The sequence below is a fragment of the Etheostoma spectabile genome, chromosome 12, assembly GCF_008692095.1.
Source record: "Etheostoma spectabile isolate EspeVRDwgs_2016 chromosome 12, UIUC_Espe_1.0, whole genome shotgun sequence".
NCBI classification, from domain to species: domain Eukaryota; kingdom Metazoa; phylum Chordata; class Actinopteri; order Perciformes; family Percidae; genus Etheostoma; species Etheostoma spectabile.
In genome coordinates, this window is record NC_045744.1 from 21,180,953 (window position 1) to 21,207,307 (window position 26,355).

Below are 26,355 nucleotides of genomic sequence, written 5' to 3' on the forward strand. Positions count from 1 at the left end.
CCCCAAATGCATTGTTTTTTATGTAAATTCAAGGAATACATTAAGTCTCTTAAACTTATAGAAAATAAAGCATCAAAACCTTTAGAGGAATAATGTATTTTGGTCTCTTATTTTAATTGTAGGCCTTTATAATTGTTGATTCATCCCCTTCCACATTTTTTTAACTCTATTTTTATTTATTTGAAGTCATATTACTGTTTCTCGGTAACATTATTTTGAGTATACGTCTGAAATGCTGTACATTTGAATTTTTTTCCAACAAAGTTGTAAACAAACTACCAAATTCATGTTCTATGACAACAAATATACCAATTTGAGTTCAGTCATTAGAAAACTGTCATGGCTAAAGTAACTTTAGCATGTTTTCGCTATACGCGGTTTGGTGTAATTGCTTTATTTTGAAAGTTTGGAGTGAATATCCTGTTTTTGAATGAGTGTGACTTGACGTTTTCTTGGTCCTTAGTTCAGGGGTTTTGTGGACAGTGCAACTGTTAATTTTCTCAGAGTTTAATGTCCATTTAACGTTACTGGTATTGAAAGGAGGATAGGTGGAGATGGCGGCCGTCCTGCTGCAGGTTCTGGAGCGGACGGAGTTAAATAAACTCCCGAAAGGCGCCCAGAACAAGCTCGAGAAGTTTGTAACGGAGCTGCAAAATGCTAACGAGGCGCTCAGGACGCAGCACGAGCGGTTCAAAGCAGACAGTGGTAGGTAACGTTAGCTACAGTAGAAAGGAGAAAGTAGTTGGCTGATTTGCTTTTATAAAAAAACTCATGTCAAACTCCAGTTTAACTTTAATATAAAGCTATCTTCTGGTACATTCGGTGCAAAAAAACTAACAAAAAACACGATGTGCGTCATCCACAATGCTTACAGCAGCCCGCTAACGTTAGCTACGATGTCACTTTAAGGCTAACGTTAACTTTACCGGAAGGGGATTTGTGCAGATCTAGACGTGATAGTATTTTTGAATAAATTACTTTATGGTATGTTTTTAGAACATTTCTCATTAATAATATTTGGTAGAGGTCTGCGATGTTAACATTTGCTTTCAGAAGAGACATTGTCAAGTTTGGCACGACAGTTTCAGCTGCATTTACAAGAATTATGCATTTTGTACTATTTTTTTCATTTAAGATAACGTGGTTTTAATTGAAACCATCCTACCTTATAAATTACACCGCGGTTCCATTGACAATTGTCAACCTGAGTGGGCTGATATAAAACATTACAATAGTATGGCCATCAACGTCTAAAAAACCCCCAGCTTTGATTTGAATATATATGACATACTTCTAAATATGTTTCTATGCGTCTTGTGGCACACGATGAAGCCAGTTTACAAAGCTGAGTACCTACTGTTGATAACAACAGACAGAAGTTGGTATGGAAACATAGCTTTAAAGTACATTTGCCTGTGTGGTGTAGGTATTATTGTATGATGTGCACTCATGTTGTCCTGTTTAATGTTCTCTGCCCATACAGAACAGCAGTACTTTGACATTGACAAGAGACTGGCGGAAAGTCAGGAACAGATTCTGTCAGCCACCAGAGACCTGCAGACACTAAAGGAGGAAAATCAAAAACTCAGTGAGTTTTCACATACTTGCTATTAACACACATTTTATTACCTTTTGTTATTGAGGAAGCAGTACTTTAAGTACACAATTGCCACTACCTAATAGCCTTAACTACCTGCACAGTTCACCCCAAAATGTTTCCTCTTACCTGAAGTGCTAGTTGCCAATCTAGATCGTTTTGGTGTGAGAGTTGCACAGTTGTACACACGGCCGTAGAGATGTCTGCATTCTCTGTAGTATAATGGAACTAGATGGCACTTGGCTTGTGGTGTTCAAAGCGCCAACAAAATTTGAATTTGAAAAACTTCACAGCAGTGCTTTTTTGCAAAAATCATGACCCAGTTACTCAAGATGACCCACATACGTTGTGATCAGTTTTATGTAGGAACCATTTTCTTTTTACCAAACTACACCCACCCACCGTATCGCTGTGCAGAAGGAAGTAACTCATGGGTCCATAACTACGCTTTCTTCTACGCAGTGATATGGTTGGTAAACTTTTGTAATGTGTTTATTTGGTGCTTTGAGCACCACAAGACAAGTGCCATCTAGTTCCATTATATTACAGAGAACGCTCTCTACTGCTGATATCTCCAACACTGGGTAACTCTTGCACCAAAACCATCTAGATTGATAAATAGCGCTACAGGTAAGACGAAAAATATGTATTCTTGATTTTGGGTGAACTGTCCCTTTTTTAAAGCGTGCTTTCTATATTTTATGGGTGCTTACATGATCCTCGGTGTCTAATTCTCTGTGCAGATGAAGAGCTGAGCACTCTGAAGGGAATAGAAGGAGAGACCTCTGAAGATAAACCATCGCAACAGGTTAGCATGCACCTCATGAATATGACATGTCAATGGTGTTCCGTTACTGTTTAAGAAGACACTCCACCCAAAAATATTCTTTTTTTTTTTCTGTTGAGGACATTAGTCTGCAATAGGACTGCAGCTAATGATTATTTTCATAGTTGATTAATCTGTTGATTATATTCAGTTAATTAGTTATTTGATCTATAGAAATGTCAAACCATGATGAATAAGGCTGTAACGATATGAAACCAAAAGCTCGACACTCAGATCCACGAACCTGTGTTACGCTGTGAGAAGGCAGAATCGCGACAAACCCCTTCCAACTCCCAGAGTTGTCCTTCCTGTCCAGATCACAAGATCACATCAAAAGTTGCTTTTTAAGCTCCTTTTTTCTGCTTGTGGAGATCTACATGACACATGAAAGTTTATTGATGCGAACCGGCGAGTTACATCGGTTGTCTGAGATTATACCAGGCAAACAAAAAACTCAAAAATATTCAGTTTACTGTGACAGAACAGAGAAGAAACTAGAAAATATTCACATTTTAGAAGCTGGAATCAGAGAAAATCTTTAATTATTCAATCTGATTTATCAATCATCAAAATAGTTGGCAATTAATTTAATAGTTGACAAATATCCGATTCATAGTTGCACCTCTAGTCTGCAGTCACTTCCATGGTTTTTAAGTTTTTTTTCTGATTAGTGAAGAGCAAACGTTTTTCACAAAATCATCTGTATATTTAACTGTTCCCCTCTTAAATGTGTAAACAGACCGGAGCTGACCACAGATGTGGAATCATACATGTAGCTCATAGATAATGGCCATTTAAAGCTGATAAAGTTTGTTTACCACTGTATTTGTTATTAACCTTATTCAAACCACCACAATCTAAAAATAATCTACAAACTCTGGATGGTATCATAGTTCAAAGTGTGTCCGTGTGTGTCCGTGTGTGTCCGTGTGTGTCCGTGTGTGTCCGTGTGTGTCCGTGTGTGTGTGTCCGTAGCAAACCAAAGCCAAGTATGAGATTGAGGCGGAGAAGAGAGAGCTGGCGAGGATGCTGGAGAAGAGAACACAGGAGGTGGAAAACCTCAGTGGTAAGATAAGAACTTTACACACACACACACATTCACACACAAACAGTCCAAAGACACAAATCTGGATACATTGTACTGTATGTTAATACTGCAGGTTATGTTTCCATCAGCACATGTTTTTCTTTTTAGACATTTGGTTATAATGGCAATTAAATTTTATATCCCAGTATCACAAATATGCCTCAAAGGGCTTTAAAATCTGCACAGCATACGACACCCTCTATCCTTAGACCCCCGATTCAGGTTTTAAGTTCTTTGGGGTAATGTTTGTAAATGTTGTGTGTTTGCAGAGGATGTCAAGCGTCTGAATGAGAAGCTGACAGAGACCAGCAAAGTGAAGATGGAGCTACAGATGAAACTGGATGGTGTCCAGTCATCTGAGGCTTCTGTACAGGTACACACTGGATTTCATGGAAACCCCAACAGCTCAATGTTATAGCTTATGTGGAAGTCCATTAAGCTGAAGTTTTTCCACTGACCACTAGAGGCCGGCTCCAAGAAAGCTCTTGATTATAAGGGAATACGTTTTTAAAAGAAAACCCACAAATTATTGTTTTCCACCAGAAATCACATCCTTAACAGCTAATGCTATTCCTCCAATGTTTTTATGTATTTTGGTAAGTATACTGTTTGCTAATCCTTTGGGGTGCCTGTTATTAATGGTAATGCATTTTCAGAATGTTCACTTACTAATGGGAAACCATCAAAATAAGTTGCATAAGCAGTCAGAAAGACTCAGAATCTGTTTTATGTCTTTAACTTGTAACAAATTATCAGTAAACCACTGAGTGGGATTTTATTGGAACCATACGATTATAGATAAAGTGCCAAAGGCTCAGATTTTTAGTGCCTTTTTTTTTTTGATTGTCTGTCCTGGCTTTGTATGTTGTAGCATCGAGAGAAGCGAATGGAGCAGGAGAAAGAGTTACAGGAGAAGAAAATTGAGTGGTTAACTAGACAACTGAAGACCAAAACTGAAGAACTGTTGAACACCAACAGAGAGAAAGGCAAAGAGATACTGGAACTACGGTGTGGTCTGAAGAACAGCAAGGAACAGGTAACGCACTAAATACACATACAGTACAAAAAAATGCATGAACGGAGCAGATTGTGTAAAATATACAAACGGTATCCCTGTTGGCTTTTACCGCCTATATTACCAGTGATTGTTGAATATTATAAGATATAAGAGTTAATTGTGCCAGTATTTGTGCTGTTCTTCTCCATGTAAACATATTCTGCTGGCTGGAATGTGAGATACAGTTAGATGACAAGCTTGTATTCATTCTTTACAGGTCTAAAATTGTTTTTTTTGGTTTGTTTAGCCAGACCAGCTCCACTGTTTTATTTATCTAGATTCCTAAATGTAAGAGATTAAACATTTTGGCAAGTCACAGGGGCATAACCCTTTAACCTACCCACTAAAACCTAACTGCGCCAAACAGAACTTATTGTTACAGCCATTCTAGGAGGTGACAGGAAGCCTTGACCTACTGTACCTATTTCAACATTTGCTACTGGTCTTTCTGCCCTGTGTTGTCAGGTTTTACCAAAATGTCTCATTAAAAATAAGGACATCATGAGGCATGACGTCCAATCCACAGTGCTACTGTCTTTTGAAATAACTTTTGTCTACAACAGGTGACAAGGCTGGAAAGACAACTCACTTCTCTGAAGCAGACCAGTGAAAGTCAGAGTAAAAGAGCAGACGACCTCAACAACAAACTGAAACAGGTAATATAAACAAAACAGTGTTGTTCTCCGCTAAGAATTTAATGAAAAGATAAGTTTTACGGTTTACATATTTACTTCCATTTACATTGTGCGTGTCTGTAGAGGTTGGTTAAGGTCCTCACGCCACAGAAAAGACCACCAGGTCCTCAGACCAGGGAATGTAGCCTGTCCTAGCAAAAACGGAAGTATGATCTTACAGTAGTCATAGACTTTGAAATAACCTCACACCAAGCCTCAAAGACACTGAGTTGGTGAAGATGTTTTTAACGCAGCACAACAGTGCAATAGAAATTTACATAGCATTTTTTGCTTTTCGTTTTAGGTTTTTTGTTTCTCTGTGAAACAAGAAGTAGTAAATTGTACTTAATATGCACAGGAAAAAAAATATTTGTCATGGAGAAAAGATTTGGGTTAAATTCTTAGCTATCTAAGCTAACCTTAAAAGATGTGCAAAGTTATTAATAATTCATGTGGCTGGTTTGTATGTCTCTCCAGTCTAAAGATGAGCAGAGTTCCATGGAGGAGAAATACCGCAATGAGCTCAACGCTCATGTCAAGTTGTCTTCCCTCTACAAGGTAAGAATCACTGCAGGGCGCCTAGAAGAAATATATTCTCTAAATAAAAAGACATCAGCTCTACATTGTCCTGTCATGCTATTCTCTGTGTATAGTCTGTACGTGATGTCTTTGTTCTCCCTGTAGGGGGCAGCGACAGACATGGAGACAAAGAATCAAGAACTGAGCAGAGCGTTGGAAGAGCTCAGCAAGCTGGTTAAAGAATCTGGGGAAGGTATAGCAACAGTTTTTGAGTTGTCTTCCAGAAAAGTCTTGCACACATGCAAATTGTATGCTCGGGTACTCTTGTCAGCTTGACACACAGAGTTTCTAAATTACTTTTTGACATTTCTAAAATGAAATGATTGTTCACACTAAGCATCTGTGGAACTATTAACCTGACAAAATGTGTCCCATCCACACCATTTTTAGCAGTTTGGCTTACTGATAATTGTAATATTAAACAGGGTAGGTAAGGAAACACCAGACTTTGAATCAGGAAAATGCCACTTAGGGCCTTGTTTTTGTGTTTGTGTGTGTGAAGCATTAATTCCCATCTAATAAGTGTTGCCCTGACCTGTGTGATGGATGTTACTGTCTGTTTTTATAGCCAATAAGGCTCTAGAAAAGAAGGTGTTGGAGGGAGAAGAAGTGAAGCAGCGGCTGGAGGCAGAGCTTAGAGAGAAGATCAAGAAAATGGAGAAAGAGCTTGAAAACGCCACAATGAAGGCTGCTGGCAAACATTGCTGTAAGAACACATTTTGTTATTTTATATCTAACTTTCATAGTGAGATTAATCTTGAGTACAAAAAGTCATGTGTGTACAAATGTGCGTTAAGTATGTGTACAAGTATGTCTGCACACACCTGAACAGCCTTTATTTAAGCGTTTGGGGTTTGTTTGTTTGTCTTCTGTTCTGATCCAGGTGTGCCCTCTCTGAGTGAGGAGCAGTTGGACACCATGTGTCCATCAGCAGCTGCCATCGCTGCCATTGTCAAGCCTGGCATGAAGTTCTTTGATGTGAGTTTAATGGGACATACCAGAGCTGAATGAAATGGTTGAACTTATACTATGCATAATAACCTATAAAGTAATCACATTGATATTTACTTGCAATGAACTCAAGGTTCCACAGATTTTCATTGTTAGACAACAAACTTTGCACATGTTAAACCTCAATAAGTCATCATATTACCCAGCTGTGAGTTTAAATCATCTGGTAGCACTCAAATCTACTTAAACCTAAGACTTTAATACAATAACAAAAATGCAATTTGTAGTAGGATTAATTCTTCCTTCTGTGTCCCTGTGTAGTTGTATAACGCGTATGCAGAATGTCAGACACACCTTCAGCTTGAGAAGCAGGAGACCAGGAGAGTGAGCAGAGTTCTGGATGAGATTGTACAGGAGATAGAGTCTAAGGCTCCTGTCCTCAAGCGTCAGCGAGAGGAGTACGAGAGCATGCAGAGGTCCATGGCCTCTCTGTGCAACAAGCTGGAACAGGCTCGAACGGTCTGAGAATCATTTCACGTGTCTTCCGTTTGTCCAAATTTACATTAAAGTGTATATAAAGTGCAGATTTGTTCACCTTTTTACTTTAGAGCACATCTTCTGTTAAGTCTAATGTGTATTTTGTTTACTTTTTGTCATTAGGAGATCTACAGTTTGCAGAAAGAGAAAGAGGAGGCCAAGCAGCGCTGTGATACCATGGAGAGAAACAAAATGAGGACAGAGAGACAGCTAGAGGATACATCCGCACAGGTACACACACACACACACACACACACACACCACACACACACACACACACACACACACACACACACACACACACACACACACACACACACACACACACACACTCGCACATACACATTGATTAATCTGATGTGATTATACAATCTGTTAAGCAGGATAAGAAATTGATCTGTTATGTTTTAATGGAATTTCTTTGCTTTATCTGATCAAATGATTTAACAATCATGTGAAAAAGGGATTGAGAAAATATTTTATTTAGGTGATAACAATGATTAAAAATACAAAATAAAAGTAGATCTCTGCTGATTGGTGCTTATGCATTCATTATTTCTTTCTCTTGTCCAGGTCTGCTCTCTCCTGGTGGAGCTGGAGGAAGCCAGAGGGAACCAAGTGACCAAGGAGGACGGCAGCTCCGCCAACATTTCCAGCACCTCTGAGGTCATCAGTCCACGCCAGCTGTCCTTCCGCAGTGTGGAGGAGCTGCAGAAGCAGAACCAAAGTCTGCTGAGCAGGCTGAGGGAGCTGGAGGAGGAAAAAGACCGACAGCAGAGCCAAGTGACATCAGCGCGGTAATAAATGCTAATCTGTTAATGTTGTTTTGAAGGTGTTTCTGCTGATACAATAACTGACTCCACTAGCGGCAGATGCTTTAGTCCAAAGCAACATACAAATGATGTAAAATCTAAGTTTCAAATTCCACCTAACTCATGAGCCAGAGGAGTGTAAGTGCATGAAGTAAGTGTTAAGTGCGTTAGAAAATACAATTAATTTCTTTGATTTTTCATGGGATAGTGAATGCAAAAGCATGGTAGACTTGTTGATACTCTCAGAAGATGTACTGTAGGCCTTCAAGTGAGTTTAAAAGACAGAGAGGGATGCTGCTAACTGAATCTAACTGTGGTAACCACCACAGAGGGACCACACAGGAGACGGGTTTGGATTTAGATTTCCTTCCTCGTAGTAGGACTGGTCATTGTTCATTTTGCAGATCATAAATAAAAAGAACATGTGTATTGTTACTGTTAATCCATTATCCATCCATCCAGTAATGGATGACGCAGTGAAGCTATTTAAAATGTATTTTAAAAATAAGATCTATCTCTCTGGTTCCCTTCAGTGTGTCAGAGTTGGAGGCTAGTGTGGAAAAGCTTGAGAAGGAGGTTGAGCAGCTGAAAGAGCAGAGGAACCAGCAGAAACAGCTGGCTGACTCCAACGCCAGACAGAGAGACATGTACAAGGTCCTGTTGACGCAGAGCACCGGCTTCAGCCTGCCTACTCAAGGTGACAAATATTGAAAATAACACACATTGGCCCTTTTATGGGGATTTTCTCTTGAAAATCATCAGTGCAATGGTGTTTATAGAAGCTTTCATGTGTGTCTGCAGGTTCGGATTCTTCATCCAACCCTGCACATGTTAGGCCTTCAGTCCCAGCTACTCGCTCCACTCCTCAGAGAGCTACTGCTGCAGAGTCAGCACAGACTGCTCAGGCTAGAGCTGCTTTAAAACAGGTACTTAAAAACATCTGCGCACACTCGCACTTAAATCTGCATCTTTCGCTATTAAATTAAGTAAGATGGAAAAAGACATTTAGAAATTCAGTAGCTGTTCTGACTTTTTTGAAGTTTCCCTTCGGGGATCAATAAAGTATTTCTGATTCTGATTCTGATTTGTGTCTGTGCATCCCCAGCTGAATGATGCCTTCACTCTGTATAAGAAGGAGAAGGCAGAGAACGACAAGATGTCGAATGAGACAAACGACAGGCTACAGAAGCAGCTGACGGACCTTCGCTCCAGCCATGCCAAGCTGACCTCTCAGCTAGAGTTCAGCAGCAAGAGGTTTGCGAGGCTCAGCACTGGTGCTGCACCTGGCTCATATTTCAGTTGTTGAAGATTTATTTTATCCATTGTGTGTTTGTTTTGTGTGATTCTGTGTGTGTCAGGTACGAGATGCTCCAGGACACTGTATCAGCCTACCGCAGAGAGATCTCTGCCCTGCAGGACAGGAACCAAAAAATGGCTGCAACGGCCCAACGACATGAGCACATCATTCACACAATGAGCCAGGACCTCCGACAGGCTAACGAAAAACTGGCCCTGGAAGAGGTAAAGGAGAAAAGAAGCTTAATTATCTTAAGGATAGATGTGATGCTGGATAGATTTAAACTGCACTGTGAGAAAGAATTACGCATTGAGTATTCCTAGTAAATGTGTAAAAGTCTATAGGCCATTAAACATGCATTAAGGCTTTGCACTGTAAAGATAAGAGATAAAAACAGTCAAGTGGTAATAAGCTTGACTCTGCGGTGGGCGTGACTTGATTCCGTCACCACTGTAAGGTTTCATTCACATGGGGGGCACCACTTGTAGAATTCTCACTACAGGTTAAACATTTCATCTTCTACAAAATTACCAACTTGTTAAACACCAGAACATTCAAACACATTCCTGACTGAACCAGAAATAGGACATGACATCCCCATAAGAGTGTGGCCAATCATCACGATAATGGCGCCTTTGCTCCTGTTGTAAAGTGTAACTTCAGTATCAATCAATTTATTTGTTATGTAAAATTATATAAAATATAATTTTTGATAATCTGTTTGGCATGTACATACCTCCTTTTAGTGAAAACCCACCACCCAAACTGATTACATCTCCCTTTCCCTGTGAAGAACTAGTCTACAAAATTGAATTCAGATCCACTTATCACTTCTTAAATTTTTTTTTGTCCTGCTCTCTTTTCCGTCTACTTTTCTATTGATACCTAATTGGTTTATTTTCCCCTGTGTGTCCGTAGGTGCGAGTGGAGAACTTGACTAAAGAGAGAGACATGTTGAGACAAGCAGAGAGTCGACTCAATCGAGAAAAGGAAGCCATGCTGGCTGAGCAACGTAACCAGAACCTGCTGCTCACCAATCTCAAGACTATACAGGTACCATATCATGCAAAACTGTTTTTATTCTCAGTTGAACAATTGAAAACATCTTTTTCTCATTTCATGAATTAAGCCTTACCTCATAAGAAGCAGTCCTGCTGTAATGCAATAACATCGTAGTAATACAATAAAATCTTCCTGTTTTGTTTTCTGGCAAAAAGTGTCATGAAGTGGCTATTTCATCACAGCTAGATAATGGCTACCCAAATAATTAGTATTGTATCTTGTTTTACTACAATCTAATAAGATGGATGGATAAGTGGATGCAATAAGATGTCCTGTGTCATCTTATTGCATCCATTTTGATTTACTTGCTTCTACAAGTTAAAGGTGCGTGTGTGTGCGTGTGTGTGTGTGTGCGTGTGTGTGCGTGTGTGCGTGTGTGTATGTGTGTGTGTGTGTGTGTGTGTGTGTGTGTGTCTTAAATTCCTGATTTTTCCTCATGATTTCTCCTATTTCCGTCCTTTTCTCTTATAATGGCCTAGTTGACTATGGAACGTACAGAGACTGAGACTCGCCAGCAGCTGAACAACAAGATAGAGCATCTGGAGGCAGAACTGTCTTTAATGAAGACCAGGCTGGACCAGGAAGTAGCACAGAGACATGCTCTTGGACGCACTATGGACGTATGTAGAATATATCTATCTTGTACATGGTTCAATTTCAGTAAAATGTTATCCAATCAGCTCCTTTTAACTTGTACATGATTCATCATAAAGCAGAATGAGGCAAATAAAAAGAGTTGCCTGGTTTAAATATACATTCAAAAGTGTACATACACTTTGTCTTTGATGCTTTTATGTTGTGGAAAGTCATCTTTACAAATAGATGCCATTTGGTATGAATGGTTTCTTTTGTACATGGAGAACCAAAATTGTACAATAGTTCAACCAGACTTAAAACTAAAAGGTCAGAAAGAGACAACGATCCCTCTGAGCAACAGTTGAATAAGAAAAACTTTAACAGGCAATGTGTTGCTTTGGTACAATTTTTCTTCAAACCACACAATAGAAAAAGAAGGTTGGTCTAGGTTTAGCAATATTGGAGTATAAGCTGAACAAACTATGGACCGACAAATCACAGTTTAAACATCTTTAATCTGACCACTGAGAAGAAAACCAAACTAACTTCATACTTAGAGCTTAATTGCACCATTGTGCAGGTGTACACTTTTCTGGACTGGAAAACAAATTCAAAGAATCCAAGTTCCAACATGAGTCTTCTCACGTTATGCAACACTGTTTTTTTACAATTTTATAATTAACATTAAACTGTTTTTTATTTTGTGGCTAAAAATATTTTAAATTTTAATCGAAAAAATTATGTCTGAATTATACTGTTTTCAATCTCTGTTCGAATAGTCATTTTTGAAGGAAAAACATCAATCTAACAGATGATTCCAAACTTTTGAACAGCGGTGTTGCATGTAATCTTTTCTTATTACTTCTCTGTCACCTCCTTCACAGGCTCAGTTACTAGAAGCTAAAAAACAGCTGGAAACACAGAACACCTTGCAGACAAAGACCAGGGAGTTGTTGTGTAGCGCTGAACAGCAGGTGGCAGCACTGAAAGCCCAGCTGGCTTCTGCTTCCACTGAGGCTGTTACCACCCCCAGCAATACAGCCAACTCTGCTACCAGAGCTGCAGGCCTCAGGGCTCCACTTAGAGGTAAACAGCAGCACTCTGTAATGAAGGGCCAAGACCATTATTGATGATGGAAGTGGTTGATAAGGGTCTGATGCTATTACTGTCACCAAGTGTTAACAGCTCTTTTTTGTTTCTCTGTCTCCCTCAGTACGCTCTCCAGGGCCCGCAGCCTCCCAGCAGCTCAACCAATCAGAGCAGCTCAACCAATCAGAGCAGGCGCTTGCAGAGTTGAAAGGTCTTCTGCGTACTGCTGAGGAACAAAATAACGAACTAGCAGAGCAGCTAAAGAATGCCAATGCTACTGTAGAACAGTACAGGGCTGTGGTACTGACCCTGGAAGACAGTTTGAAGAAAGAAAAGGAGGTATCGCTCATTGATTTATATTCCTGAGTAATTCAACAACATTATCTGCTCTTCTCCCCCATCTTCATTGTCTTCTCATACGCTTTACTCTCTTTACTACTCATACCCACCTGTCCACACACATGTAAACTGACCATTGTCCCTTCTTTAGTCTCGCTCCCCTCTTGAGCTCCGGCTGAAGGAGTCACAGGAGGTGCAGAAGCAGCTGGAGAAGAGGATTTTAGAGTTGGAGAAAATGAAACAGCAGGAAAGAGAAGAGAGGAGAAAGGCTGTGGATGCAGTGGAAAAACAAGTAAGCCTGCAGCACACAGTTAATACAAGTGATAACAACAATGCGTTAATGCGAGACATTGTGTTGTTTTCAGCCTAACAGGCTGCAGCGTTTTTAGAGAAAAGGCCCTGATATATGACCCACCACACAGTCAAGAGTCTATAATTATTTGACCCTGTTGTCTTGTCCAGTTGTATGAGGTGCAGCGCAGTCTGAAGTCCAGCCAGGCAGAGCAACAGGAGGCACTGGAGAGAGCCACCTCTGCTGTTACACTGGAACAGAAGGCCATACAGGAAAGCCTGCTGCAGGTCCGATTAAAAACCACACGCACTCATATGCTTGTTAATATTCCCAATCCCTACCATTTCACATACAGTATGTATCTTGAATTCATCTACAGCTAGAACATGATTTTTAAAGTTGTATTTAATTTTGTGGTGTCAGCTGTTTCCCCGTCTGTCTTCCTCTCAGACTAAGCTAGCTGGAGAAGCACAGGCTAAGTATGAGCGGGAGCTCATGCTTCATGCTGCTGATGTAGAGGCCCTGCAGGAGCTGAAGAAACGAATCCAGCAAGATGCAGCACAGAAGAGGGAGTTGGAGGAGCAACTGAGCAAAACCTCGTCCATCCTGCAGGAGAAGACTGCAGCTTTGAACACAGTGGAGAGACAGCTGAAGGTAGGATGGCTACTAGGCATTCTGTGGTCATTTTCACATGGCTTTGAATAAGTGTTTATCAAGTCTATCTTCATCCTTAAAATGATTTCTATTAATGTAAATGTTTTGCCTGTTGCCTTCCCAAGATTCCTAAGTGTCTTTATGCCTCCAAATGAAATACTTCTATAGGAGAATGTTGTGTTTCTGATGGATCAAGAACATTAGACTGATTGGTCATAATAGTTTTACTCTTCTTCAGGAGGATCTGTCTAATAAGAGTCGTCGCTGTGAGGAGCTTGTGAAGCAGAATGCTCTCCTGCACCAACAGATGGATGAAATGGCTAGTAAGGGTCGTCTGCTGCAAAACCAGCCACAGCAGCTTGACCTGTCATTCAGTGAAGAAGGCAAGACCACTGAACAGATACTAGAAATACTCAGGTAATACAGTAACACCAAGAGTGGTTTAGTACTTTTACAAGGGCTAAAGGTTGTTAACATGGGGAACACTGAACTTTATAGAAACCATTACATTTTCCTTTTATCAACTTAATGTCTCAATGTGAAATCACTGGGAATAAAATTGGTATGTGTGTGCGTTGTAGGTTTGTGCGGAGTGAAAAGGAGATTGCTGTGGCTCAGTGTGACGCGTCTGATAGAGAAGCTCTTCGCTACAAACAGCGAGTGGAACACCAAGACAGACAATTGAAGGAGCTAGAGGAAGCTCTGAACTCTGAGCGGGAGAAAATGCAGGTACAAAATGAAGTGATGGTGTCATGTAAGCCTGGTTTACCCTTAGTGGCTCTTGTTGTTAAAAAAAGAAAAGAAGAATTTATGCAATAACCTTAAAATCTAAAGTCGAATTGCAGATGTAGAGTAACGTGTCACTCTTACAAATTATTTATGCTAAAATAAGCAATAATGGCACAAAAGAATACCGTGCATTACAATCGTTGTGTCTGTTTGCCCTCCCTGGCCCAGGCTACAGTGAAGACTTTGGCCCAGCAGGAAGAACAGCTGAAGAAGATGGAAAGTATCGGTGCTCTCCAAGAAACCAACAGGATGCTGAAAATGGACCGAGATAAATTGGAACAAGAGCTGCAACAGGCTCAGGCTAAAGTAAGATACAAGTGTAGCATGTCATGGTTTGTGCTGTGTCTCCTTTCATTGTTTGCTGTGGCTAGTTTTAAGTTTTACTATGCTTGAGGATATTTTGTGAGGGCATGTTTGAATCTCAAAACGCAGCACAGTTTACCGCTCTAATAAAACACTACTTTGAATGTAATTCTAGCATGATAAAACTTCTCTCTGGAGATGTGTTGTAAATACAAAAGAAAAATAGTGTCATTAGAAGCTGAAGTTTCTCAGTAACCTTGCCTTGCCTGCTTGTCTTTTATACCCATGCTTAAAATCCCTCTCTCTGTCAGGTTACGAAGCTCCAGTCAGACATCAGCCCACTACATCACTCTTTGTCTCAGCTGTCAGAAAAGAATGGCTCCCTGCAGGCTGATAAGAGGATACTGGAAGAAGACCTTAAACGCTGGAAAGCCAAAACACAGGTAACGCGCGCGTGTGTGCGTGCGTGCGTGCGTGCGTGCGTGCGTGCATGCGTGTGTGTGTGTGGCAGTTTGTCTCCCATTCCTAATGCAGATACACTAGATTGTTATATTTTCTTTTTTATTGCACATTTTTATAGACTTTCCATGTGTTTTCATCATTATTTACATGATACATTCAAGGGTTTTGTCAATGAGTTGTTTTTAATACAGCTTAGTGTTCCATTTTGTCAGTTTCTAATTTTAATTTTTTTTTCTGCAGCTAACTTATTAGTATAACTTAAACTTGACTGTCTATCTGCAGCAACTGCTTAGCCAACAGAAAGATGGCGATGTTGAGGAGAGACAGAAACTTGCCACTGAAAAAGACGCTCAGCAGAAACGCATCACACAGCTAGCTGAAGAGACAGCCAAGCTGAAGACTGAACTGGCAAGGTAACAAACACACACACACACCATCAATTTTGTATTAGTTAAAGAGATGCCAATTTTAAACCAGCTCTTTGTCATCTTTATATGGGCAGTGTGTTTAGATGAGCTGTGTTTGGCTTTCCTCTGTGGTGCCAGTGAACAGCGCTTGGATCTCAACAGACTTCTCCTACTTTGCTCCTCTGAGGGCTACATGCACTGGCGACACAGATGGAAGCCAAACACTGTTTATGTAAACACATTGTCCACACTGCCATGACACAGAGCTGGATTTAAATCAGCAAAATATCTGCTGCTGTTAATGATGGCATAATATATATTTTCTATTCAGGTCTAATTACTGTTGTACGTGTCCTGTGTCTTGTACCAGACTGTTGTAATTCGACTGCTGAGATGACCAGATCAGAACTTTTAGCAGCTATTATGTTCAGTGGCAGATTGATCATTATATCCCTAGAAATACTGAAATTATTGTCATGTGTGCATTAGATCCAGTGCCAGCAGTAACTCGGCTCAGTCTCAGCTGCAAGCCATCAGAGACTCTGTAGCCCGCCTGACGTCGGAGAGAGACACTCTGAAGAAAGACCTGGAAACAAAAAACTCAGACATTCTAGAGAAGAATAAGACCATCACCCAGGTCAAGAAGATTGGACGACGCTACAAGACCCAGTATGAGGAGCTGAAAGTCCAGCATGACAAGGTGGGACTGCGGATGTGGAATTGATTCACGATAAAGTCTACAGCAGACACCAAGTTTAGTATGGATGAAATGGTGATGGCTGTGTGTTTTCTGTGTGTTCCAGCTGGTTGAGGAAACGGCTGCTAAAGCAGGAAGTGAGGCAGGTCCCAGCCAGGAGGTGCAGCAGGAGCTGACCAAAACCCAGGAGGAGTGCAATAAGGCCAGAGAGGACCTAAACACACTGAAAGCGGAATTGCAGAAAAAACTGGAGGAGGTGAGCAGGAAGACATTTCAGGTCTTTTTAACCTAACGTACAAATATAGAGCACCATGATCTTTTTGCTATACATGGAGTTTACATAGTTGGACATGTTATAATGCATTTGCTTTGTCTTGTCAGTACAGTAAAGACCCCTTTACATTGATTTAGATTTTTTTTTTAAACTATATTTTCCCCCAACCAGGCCCAGAAGTCCCAGCAGGAGTTTGAGGAGTACAAGAAGGAAAACCAGAAGACCATGGAAAAGTTGCAACAGGTCCAAAACCAGCCGAGACAGAAAATGAACCACAATAATATATACAAATATAAAATAACGTTAATTGCTGTTAATTACTTTTGAGCTATTTTGATGGTAATAACACCAATGTGGAAAAGTAACGTAAGTTAGCTCTACACGTAGAATAATTTAGTGAGGAATATAAATTACAAAAGGTGAGAATCGCAGACACGATTGTCACCTTTTTGCACATATTTGTCCTGTCCCAGACCGAGACTCAGCTGCAGCAGAATCAGAACCTGCTGACTCAGGCTCAGAAAGACCTTCAGCAAACCAAGACCCACAGCCAGCAGGTAAGAAGGACTGCCAAGAACACAGCAACACCTATCTACCTACCTACAGATATTTTCATTACTTCAGTCATTTTGTGATCTCTTTGCCTAAAAATATACAAACCTTTTGCTGGATTCATAGTTGACATTCTATTTATTTGTAATGTTGCTCCTCTTTGTCATAAATGTCACTATATAACCCCAGAACCAAAAGAAATTCACCTGAAAATAGACCCACAGAGCCTAACCTCCTCTTTTCTGATTTACAGGTACAGAACCAATTAAAATTGGCTCAGTCTCAAGCTCAGGCCCGTCAAAACCAGATTCAGCAGATCCAGAGGGAGCTCCAGCAGGCTAAAGAAGCCCTTCAGCAGAACCTCGCTAATCAGAAAGAGCTGCAGCAGACCCAACAAAGCAGTCAACAGAGCCACAACCAGGAAGTCAGCAACATCAAGACTGCTCTCAGCCAAGCAGAGAGCAAGGTGAGGAGGCTTCTTTCTCTTCACTGAGTATATTTGTTTGTTTTTCTTTAAATACTTATATGTATACTTATACTTAAACTTACCTACTTACAATACATACTTACATTTAGATAGCATTTATAGTTCTTTCCCATACAACATACACCAGACAGGCAATACCCATTTTGGCGGAAAGAATCATGCTGGAACATATGGAGAGAAATGGGAAATGTTAACGTGCTACACAATAGCTTTTCAGCAGAGACTTTATTAAAGACTCATAAGATGCATGACTATTCAATGTCAATGCTGGTGACAGCATCATTTAAAAAAGTCTTAATGCTTATACTGTGCACTCTATGTGAGTAAAGACAAAAGTCATTTTCAGTTTTTTTTCTGCAAAAGGTTGCTGTTTTATTCAAACCTGGGATTATTTTGTGCAATACTTAAACTAATAAGTAGTGGATTTGTGCTTACCTCCTGACAGGCGACTGAGCTTCAGAGCCAACTGGACAGCCTACAGAAGGTTAGGAAAAGCTTTACAGTCAGTTTACTTAAACTAGAAGAAGCACTGCATGCACAAGTGCTGTGTGATGATGATGATGATGATTGTGCGTGCATGCGTGCGTGCTCGCGTGTGTACACATAGTAGTAAGCAAAGATTTTACAATTACATGTTAGCGTTTAATACTTTTTTAATTACTACTAATCAGTGATTGAACCCAATACAATATGTACTTCTCCCTTACTATTTTTCTCTCTTGATCAATTATTGCCATCCTTCCTCACTTTTCTATGAAAGTGTGAAAGCAATATCTCAGGAACCTCTGGAGGGAACTTCTTTATATTTGTCACAAATGTCGAGTTTGACTCAAAGATGACCTGAGTAGATTATGAAAGTCAAAGGTCAAGCTCACTCTGACCTCACCAACACATTTTTGGCTATAACTCAAGCCGATAATTATGATAAGAGTCGCTCAAATGTTTAATAGGGTTAAATGATGAAGCGATGACATTTAATATCCAAAAGGTCAACTTTACTGTGACATCATTATATTCTGCAAAATTCCTTTTCTGATCAATATTCGACCCCTTAACTCAGGAACAGAAGGGGAGACATTTAATCGCATACTGAATTATTGACTCTTCTCTTTAGACTGTTGTGCTTATATAAATATTCTATGCTGCCGGGGATGAAGATGTTTGTAAAGCATCCACGTTTCACCAAAAAATACACTTAATACATTTTATTCCTTAAAAGTCTTCACTACATACTGTATATTATGAGTCTGGATAGACATGGATGTTAACTGGTTGGCAGAGGCAAACAACCGCAAGGCAGTAGTTCTAGTTTTTATTTTTCCATCCTTCCTTTATATTCACATCAAATGCGTCAAATTGTCTTTCTTTTTAAAAGTCTCACTTACACAACTTGTTGCCTAATTGCTTCTCTTTGTCAGATAATTGGTGAGCGTGAAGCAGACATTAAGCGTCTGCAGGAGCAGCTTACTGAAGCCAACCAGGCTAATGAAGCTGGCCGAGCCACCCAGGCCAACCAGAGCCAGAGTTCCCAGTCCATCCAAGCCAGTGATGCTGATGTTGCTAGTGACGGTAACCACGCACTGCAAGAGGAGCTAGCTAAACTCAGACAAGAGGTACTTTCATATCTGTTTTCCCAAAATAATGTTTAATCGAACTGTTGTATGTCTTTCTTTCTGCATTGACACCCTTACATTCTCACTAATTTACTCTGTCAAATGGGTCAAAATCATTGGATAAGTCAATACTGTTGATGTCTTTTGTGGTTAATAATGTCATTATCCTCTTTAAGATCAGCAGTTATAGTACTGTGTTGTTCCCCTGCAGCTGTCTGAAAGCAAGAACAGAGAGGAGCAGCTCAGACAGCAGATAGCTGAAAAAGAAGAAAAGACTAAGAAGGTCTTCATGGGGGCCAAAACCAAAATCAACCAACTAAACAGTAAGTTTCACAAGCACTTATGCACACAGATACTAAATTAAAGACATGCCGACAAAGTATAACTGAACAAAGAAAGTACTCAACTTTGAGTTTATCTGCACCTTAACCTGTAGGTGCTAAAGAGAAGCTCACTCAGGAGATAGAACAAATGAAACAGAGTAAGGAGGAACTGGAGGTGAGAATGAACGCCCTAAAGTCTCAGTATGAAGGACGACTTCTTCGGCTGGACAGAGAGCTGAGAGAACTGAGAGAGACGCAAGCACCGTCCGACCCCAGAGAGGAACCACAGGACCAGAGTGGAGCTAAGGTACATGCATCACACTGGCTATAGACATGACTTACATTAAGGTCCTTTTCTTTGAGATGTCTTTATCTCACCAAAATAGACCAGATGTTTTTAGAAAATCTGTTTTGTTCTATAATTATGTGTACTCCCTTTTTTCCCTTCACTCTAAAATGATAATTTGAATTGTACAACTCAATATTAGGGCCACTAATAGCAACCCTGCTAACCTAGTTGCCTTTTCCCTAGCAGGAAGTTATTTTGACATCAAAGTATGCGTCGGTACAAGTTGTTACTTTTAGGTAGGAAGGTCAGTTTTTGGTTTTTTTTAAACCTAAAAGGACCTTGACATTAAAGTCTGTTTACCTGCCAAATGCAGGTAGAATTGGTTGTGGCATGTAACACAGTCACTTTTTTTTGTAAATATTACAACTTAATTGTCTACATTTAATAGCCATCCATGTTACAATGTTTGAGCTTTTTCTGTCATCTAATTGGAATATATAACCTGTATCGGTTCTTAGGTGGGTGATCAGACCAGATCTGCAGACCAAAGACCGATATCTTTGAAGAGCCCTGCCCAAGACAGGGGGAGGTAACTAATGAAGACAAACACACATGCACAAACACCAGAAAAGTTAATAGTTAATAGTAATAGACTTTTTATTTACACTTGTTAGAAACTTTAATTTTTTCAGTCAGTGGAAGTATTTGAGAGTATAGTTCTAAACATTAAAAAAATATTCAGAGCCAGATTAGAATGGATTTACTGTAAATTATAAAAAGCTTAATGCTGTTTACAGTAATATTAAACACAAAAAACTGTTAGCAAAAAAAAACCTTTTATGTTTTCTCCATCAGCTCCAGCCTGTCTGACCCTCCCACTGCCAACATCCGCCCCACCACAAGTACTCCGTCTCCTAGCAACAAGCCAAGTCCCTCCCCTGGTAACAAGGCCACACCCCGTGCCAGCATCCGGCCAATGGTGACCCCGGCAACTGTCCCCATCCCAACACCTACTGCCACTGTCATGCCTACCACACAAACTGACAGCCAAGAGGGTGAGAGCAAAAGATGAAAAGAAATTTAAAATAAAAGTACAACTTAGTAGTAGATAGTATATTATAATTTGTGTGTTTTGCGCTTGCCTTTGACATGTTGTTACAGTGCAGGCTTTAGCGAGGTAAAACATGGCAGACAGCAAGGTGTATGATAACAGTGGTTTTCAGTGAGCAGGGACAAAAGGGACGTCCTAAGGAATCCAAACTCAAACGGCCTGCTTGCAGATCTGCCAGCTCTGGGCAGAATCGATCACAGGGATCACCGCCTGTTGCATGCCGGTTAGATTTGTGTCCGACTTGATCCAGACTTGCTCTGACGTCATGCACACGTAGGCAATGGTAATCTCACGAGAGCAAGGCGGCCGCAGTTCTGAGACGCAGGCAGCGCAGTTGCTTTTCACCGACTGCAAGACCCAGGCGTACCCAGAGCATGCTGGGTAGCTGATAGTTACGTTTAGAAGTCAGAGAGACTAAATCTGTTCCGATTGCTGATCATCGACAGTGTGTTGTTAATTAACATCAGCAACAGATCGCATGTAGAGCATTTTGACAGCTACTCTGTCATAATTAAAACAACTAGAGACTGTGTACAAGCTGATATGTAGGTCTGATAACATTTTATTGAATCAGAATCACACCACAGTGCTTTTGTCACTTCCTGTTCAGCCTGAAGGCGGCTGAAATTGGCTGGGAACTGTCCAACTTGAGGGCGTTTTTTTGTCTGCTCTCGTCCACTTTACAGGCGAGGTGCAATTCATCTCGAACGAGCCTATTACTGAAAGGTGGAATAAAAGAAATAGAGAGGTGGTTTCCTTGAACTTTGTGGGCTTTAGTCATACTGGGAACACATATTTATGTTAAATAGACCCAAAAAGGGGCTTCTTGCATAATATGCAATCTTTTACAGTTTTGGTCTCAGTGTAATATATTGTTTCACTCTGCAGTGCTGATGAGTGCAGGAGCCTCTGTACACGCTACCAGCTCCAGTCTGGTGAACACGGCCACATCAATAACTCAGCCAACCAGCACTCAGGCCACTGCTTTTGTCCAGCCCACGCAGCAGCAGGCAGCCAATCAGGATGCAGGCCCCAGTGTGGAGGCAGAACGACCATCTACGTCCTCCTCTGTGGTTGGACCAGGTGAGCAGGACCTTGTCTGAATCCCACTGGCTTCCCTGCAACTTTACAGATAACCATAAAACACGGGAAAACTGTCGTTGTCCTGTCGCGTTTATCCCACGCATATAATAACCCTTCGAGTGAACACTGAAGGCTAAGTGCTCAGACCAAATTAAATGCGCTTATTTTTTTATTTTTTTACCTCCTTATACCTCCATCCACAATTTTTCCCCTGACTGGATATCAGCTGAACAATTTAATACATTGATTTGATACATTTTAACAACTGATATTGTGTGTGTGTGTCTGTGTGTCTGTGTGGCAGGTTCAAAGCGAGGCAGAGAGGACGAGGAAGAGGAGAGCAGACCAGAGAGTTCACACACACCTCCAACCACTAAAAAAATACGACTTAAACCAACAATAGCACTGCAGGTAAACACAGAGCTAGAACTCAACCTAATGCAAAGCATTTTGATTCTCTGTATACCCTTTAGTGTTATACTGCAATGTAATGCTTGTAAGGTTTTGCACACTGAAGACAAATCAAGCTTTTAAAGTCTCATCATTGCTATCACAAAGAAGAGCTTTGGTTTGATAATAGGATAAATGTAGAAATTTGTAGTTGCTGATTGGTTGAATCTTTTTACTTAATGTTAATGTTGTTAATTAGAATTTAGGTCCAAGTCCAGATTTCTAGCTTGGTTTTGTGATCTTCTAAATTTATTAACTTTGTAGTTACAGCTGTGGTATCTGGTGTGTTTCAGATGGAAGGGGATGAGGAGATTGAAGCAGAGCTGAGGGATGAAGGAGAACGACAGGATTCACCAGATGACAGTCAGGTCAGTCACCAATAAAATCATCTTCATTTGATAGCTATTGCATAACATTATTCAAAGAGACACTTACTGTATGAATTTAGTGTTTGACCAGTATGGACCATAGAGCTTTTCTTCTATTCATGAAGTACATTTTAAATAATATAACATTCCATGTTGTCATAAATGACTGAACAACACTAAACATCTGTCTGGTCTGTCGTGTTTACGTGTTTGTGCTAAGCTAAAGGCTAACCACAGCCAACCATCTCTCCCGACTCTTATTACAGAAAATTAACTGGACTACATTTTTGTACAATTTTCTTGATTTATTCAAAAGGGAACATTTGAAAATCTTGGTTTTGTACCCACCTAGTTGTTACACTTGTAAGTTATATATAACGTGTGTAAAACAACAAGCCGTATTGCTTACTAGCTTGTTAAATGTTAGTTTGTAAGATTTATTTAATCAGTTTGCATGTTTACATAACTGCTATTATTTCTTACTTGTTAACTTGCAATCTACAAATTACAGTCAAATAGTCTTGTTTACAAGCATAACATACACCTTATGTCTAAAAGTCTCCATGGGATAGCTGAACATTAGAGTCCAAAACCATGGACCTGACTAAAAGTATGTGGACAGGAGAGTCCACTTAGTGTCAAATCAAACATCTTAAGGTGATATGAAGCATTAACAGTCTGAGTTAGGCAAATCAAGTGGATCTTGTCCAAAATTAGTCTTTTTTTTTTTTTTTTTTTACAAAATTCTTTACGGACATATGCACACCTGACTATAGTTTTTAAGACATACTTGAAAAATTGTGAGCCTATCCTTTTAAAGTATAATGAAAAGGTTGTTAAATGCAGCCTTAAGATGAGGCCCACAGTAAGTTCAAAGCTGTAAATACCTAAATACCTACATATGTATTTACTACCAGAGAAAATACTGTATTTTTTAGATGGCAATGTAATGATGCTAGTTTGTAAGATCACATGCAGTGGTTTAAAATACTTAATTATGGATTTATGTTTGGGCTGCAGGAGCTTCCAGAGGATTGCTACCCCGTCTTAGCTGAGGATGACGAAGACATCGAGGAAGTGTCCCAGTCTGTCCCCTCTGATATTATGTCCTCTCAGAGCTCCGCTATTGTTCGGGACGTCATCGTGATCGACACAGACAGCGAGAGCCGTGAGAGCAAAGATGGGGAGGAGAAGCAGGAGGACGAAGGTGATGAGGAAGAGGAGGAAGAAGATGAAGAAGAAGAAGAAGAAGAGGGGGTGCTGTTCTGTTTATTAACATGTCAAAAAAAGTGTCGGCATTGATGTATTTTCTGTAGTAAGTAACCTAGCGTTCTTTATCTACCTCAGTATAAAGAAGAGGATGATGATGATGAGGATGATGCTGGTGACAGCGGGACAAGGGGAGGAGAGGAGAGTAACGAGGAGAGCAGGGAGGCAGAAGAGGGAGCAGGGGAGGATGAGCCGTCAGAAGCCACCAACGCTGAGGACAACGTGTGGGGCCTCTTCAGACTCGCAGCGTCCCTCTGAGCCGTCACACAGCAGTGAGCGCCTTCTGTAGTCTCCGTCTCATTTCTTTGTTCCTTAATTTGAAACCATTTTAATGTGAGTTACTCTTTTCTCCCAGATGAAGGCAGCAGTAGCGCCACATCAGAGTCCGAGCCCCCCAGAGACCCTGTACACTTCCCCCCAACCTCCTCCCCTCTGCACCTCCCCGTCCCCCTCCCCCTCCCTTCCATTACACCCCGCCTGCCCCACCCACGTAGGCCCCCACACCCCCTCCCACCACGGCTCTACATCCAACCTCCAGCTCCGGAGCTCGGACCCCCACACACACAGGTACACACACAGTTACACTCACTCCCTCATTCATTTACTCACTCACTTACTCACTAACTGACTCATCAAATTAAACAAACAAATCACATTTCTCTGCGTTAAAATTTGCTATAGTTTTATCATAAAACATTTTTTTTTTTGTCTGTTTTGTCAAAATCTTCAAATAATCAACTATTATCTTGCTCATCAGGAACACGGAGTTTGAAAGACAAAGTGCATTTAACTTTGACATTTTTACAGTTTCAAAAAGAGTTTAGTGAAGATCATTGCCTTGAAAATGTCTTGGGAGGTAATTTCTTAAAGAATATTCTGACAGTGATGACCTGTGTTTGTTAATCAGAGACAGTCCTCTCAGCTGCGCAGACCATCAGTAGGACGCGGACCTCAACTAACACCTGGAATAGGCAGTATGGTAAGAGATGGAGTGTGTGTACAAGTGTGTTGAGGAGTAGGATTACTTTTACTTTATATGTTGAAGTCAATGGTGTCAAAACTTTTCCTATACTTGAGTGTCATCATATTATATTTTGTGATACTGTATCCATTCTCAAAAACCCTATGGATTTTATATTGTCGGTGATCCTTCTGACCCGGCAATCTCGGCCGAGACTGCTGTCTTTACGAGGCTGTAGCAGGCTCTGTTTTAAAGCGAGAATGAAGGTACTGGTATCATGAAACTGATTTGGTATGAAACTTGATAACCTAAAGCATCCATTGGTACCAACCATGTCATGTTACTTGTCTTGAAGGTGGCTAAATAACGCTCCAAAGTTAGGCTACATTTTGGCAAGGAACTGGCATGGCCATTTTTAAAGGGGTCCCTTGACCCCTTATCTCCAAGAAATCTAAATCAAAATTGGTTTTATGGGTACCCACAAGTCTTCCCCTTCATGCTCGTCCTATGCAGTTTTTCTCATGTATAAATGTTATTTTTCACCCATTATAAAATGGTGTGTGTGCGTTCATGTGTGCTGACGTTAGTCTCCATAGCAGCCAGTTCATTGTAGTGAGACAATTTCTTTGAAACTTGACTTCTGTGAGACAATGTTTTTGTTTTTTCTTAATTAACTTTACCTCGTTTTTTTTAAGATTTGAAATCTTGCAATATATTAAAACAGAAGCATTTAAAGTAGATCTGCAGTAAGTGTGTTTGTGTGTTGCAGCAACATTTCTTTGATGATGACGACAGAATGGTTCCCAGTACTCCCACTCTGGTAGTCCCACACCGCACTGATGGCTTTGCTGAAGCTATACAGTAAGATCTACGCACAAAGACTGCAGTGGCAAATGTACATACTGTATATCTGTAATAATAGATTGGTCATTTCATTTCTTGAATTTCAGTGAATAAAGAGGTTTCAATGTTAGTCAGTATCAGGGGGATTTTCCAAAGGTTTAGTCAAGTCATTCACAGTCAGATGTAAGAAAAGAAAAAAACTCTGCTCTGCATGTCAGACATCCGGCTGAAGTTATCTCATGGGGAAACCTTGTGTGTTTCCCACTGTTAGAAAACACTGTACATCATATTTTACAGTAAGTCCACAAGGAAAAACGAAAAAATCAAGACTAAGCTTCTTGATTTAACCTTCTAGAAGTAGAGTTTTACCACCACAGGCTGTTTTTAAAATCCAAATTCTTTTACCCAGTTTTGTATCGTTTTTAATCATATTTGTTAGATGTTAAAATAAACACTCCCAGATTTTGTTCAAAACAAATAAATGATGAGCCCTAGATGTCCATCGGTTTAGAAAATAGAAAAAGAAAAAAACCTCTAAAAACCCCAACTCTAACAAATTTAAGCTCTTTTTTGGGGGAGATTTGGGAAATTTAGAAAAAAGTTTGCCCCAACGTAGGGGGGAATGTGCCCTACTGTTTTGTTCAT

General features: G+C 40.3%; 2 protein-coding genes across 2 annotated transcripts in view; one reads left to right on the forward strand and one right to left on the reverse strand.

Annotated features, from left to right (window-relative positions):
* The window catches only part of dpydb (dihydropyrimidine dehydrogenase b), a 35,616-nt gene extending 25,010 nt beyond the window's left edge, over positions 1-10,606 (reverse strand). The window contains exon 1 of the mRNA XM_032531395.1: positions 10,600-10,606. The gene's annotated coding sequence lies outside the window, so the exon portion shown is untranslated. The remainder of the gene's footprint in view (positions 1-10,599) is intronic.
* On the forward strand, positions 430-26,017 carry LOC116699028 (nucleoprotein TPR-like). The gene is given in 50 exon segments (XM_032531393.1): positions 430-705; positions 1,484-1,588; positions 2,341-2,405; positions 3,399-3,489; positions 3,780-3,883; positions 4,382-4,546; positions 5,131-5,223; positions 5,719-5,799; positions 5,926-6,013; positions 6,389-6,526; positions 6,704-6,798; positions 7,093-7,290; positions 7,432-7,539; positions 7,882-8,105; positions 8,654-8,817; positions 8,922-9,046; positions 9,226-9,374; positions 9,479-9,641; positions 10,336-10,470; positions 10,959-11,099; positions 11,940-12,141; positions 12,269-12,483; positions 12,635-12,775; positions 12,946-13,062; positions 13,226-13,429; positions 13,668-13,846; positions 14,011-14,158; positions 14,387-14,524; positions 14,833-14,964; positions 15,266-15,396; positions 15,880-16,090; positions 16,194-16,343; positions 16,533-16,604; positions 16,835-16,918; positions 17,167-17,379; positions 17,846-17,884; positions 18,819-19,013; positions 19,225-19,336; positions 19,450-19,643; positions 20,144-20,214; positions 20,481-20,680; positions 21,625-21,819; positions 22,124-22,230; positions 22,563-22,637; positions 23,658-23,894; positions 23,985-24,127; positions 24,129-24,178; positions 24,262-24,473; positions 24,814-24,885; positions 25,637-26,017. Coding segments are annotated over 50 exon segments (6,918 nt in total). The 5' UTR covers positions 430-554; the 3' UTR covers positions 25,733-26,017.
* Positions 26,018-26,355: the final 338 nt, after the last annotated feature.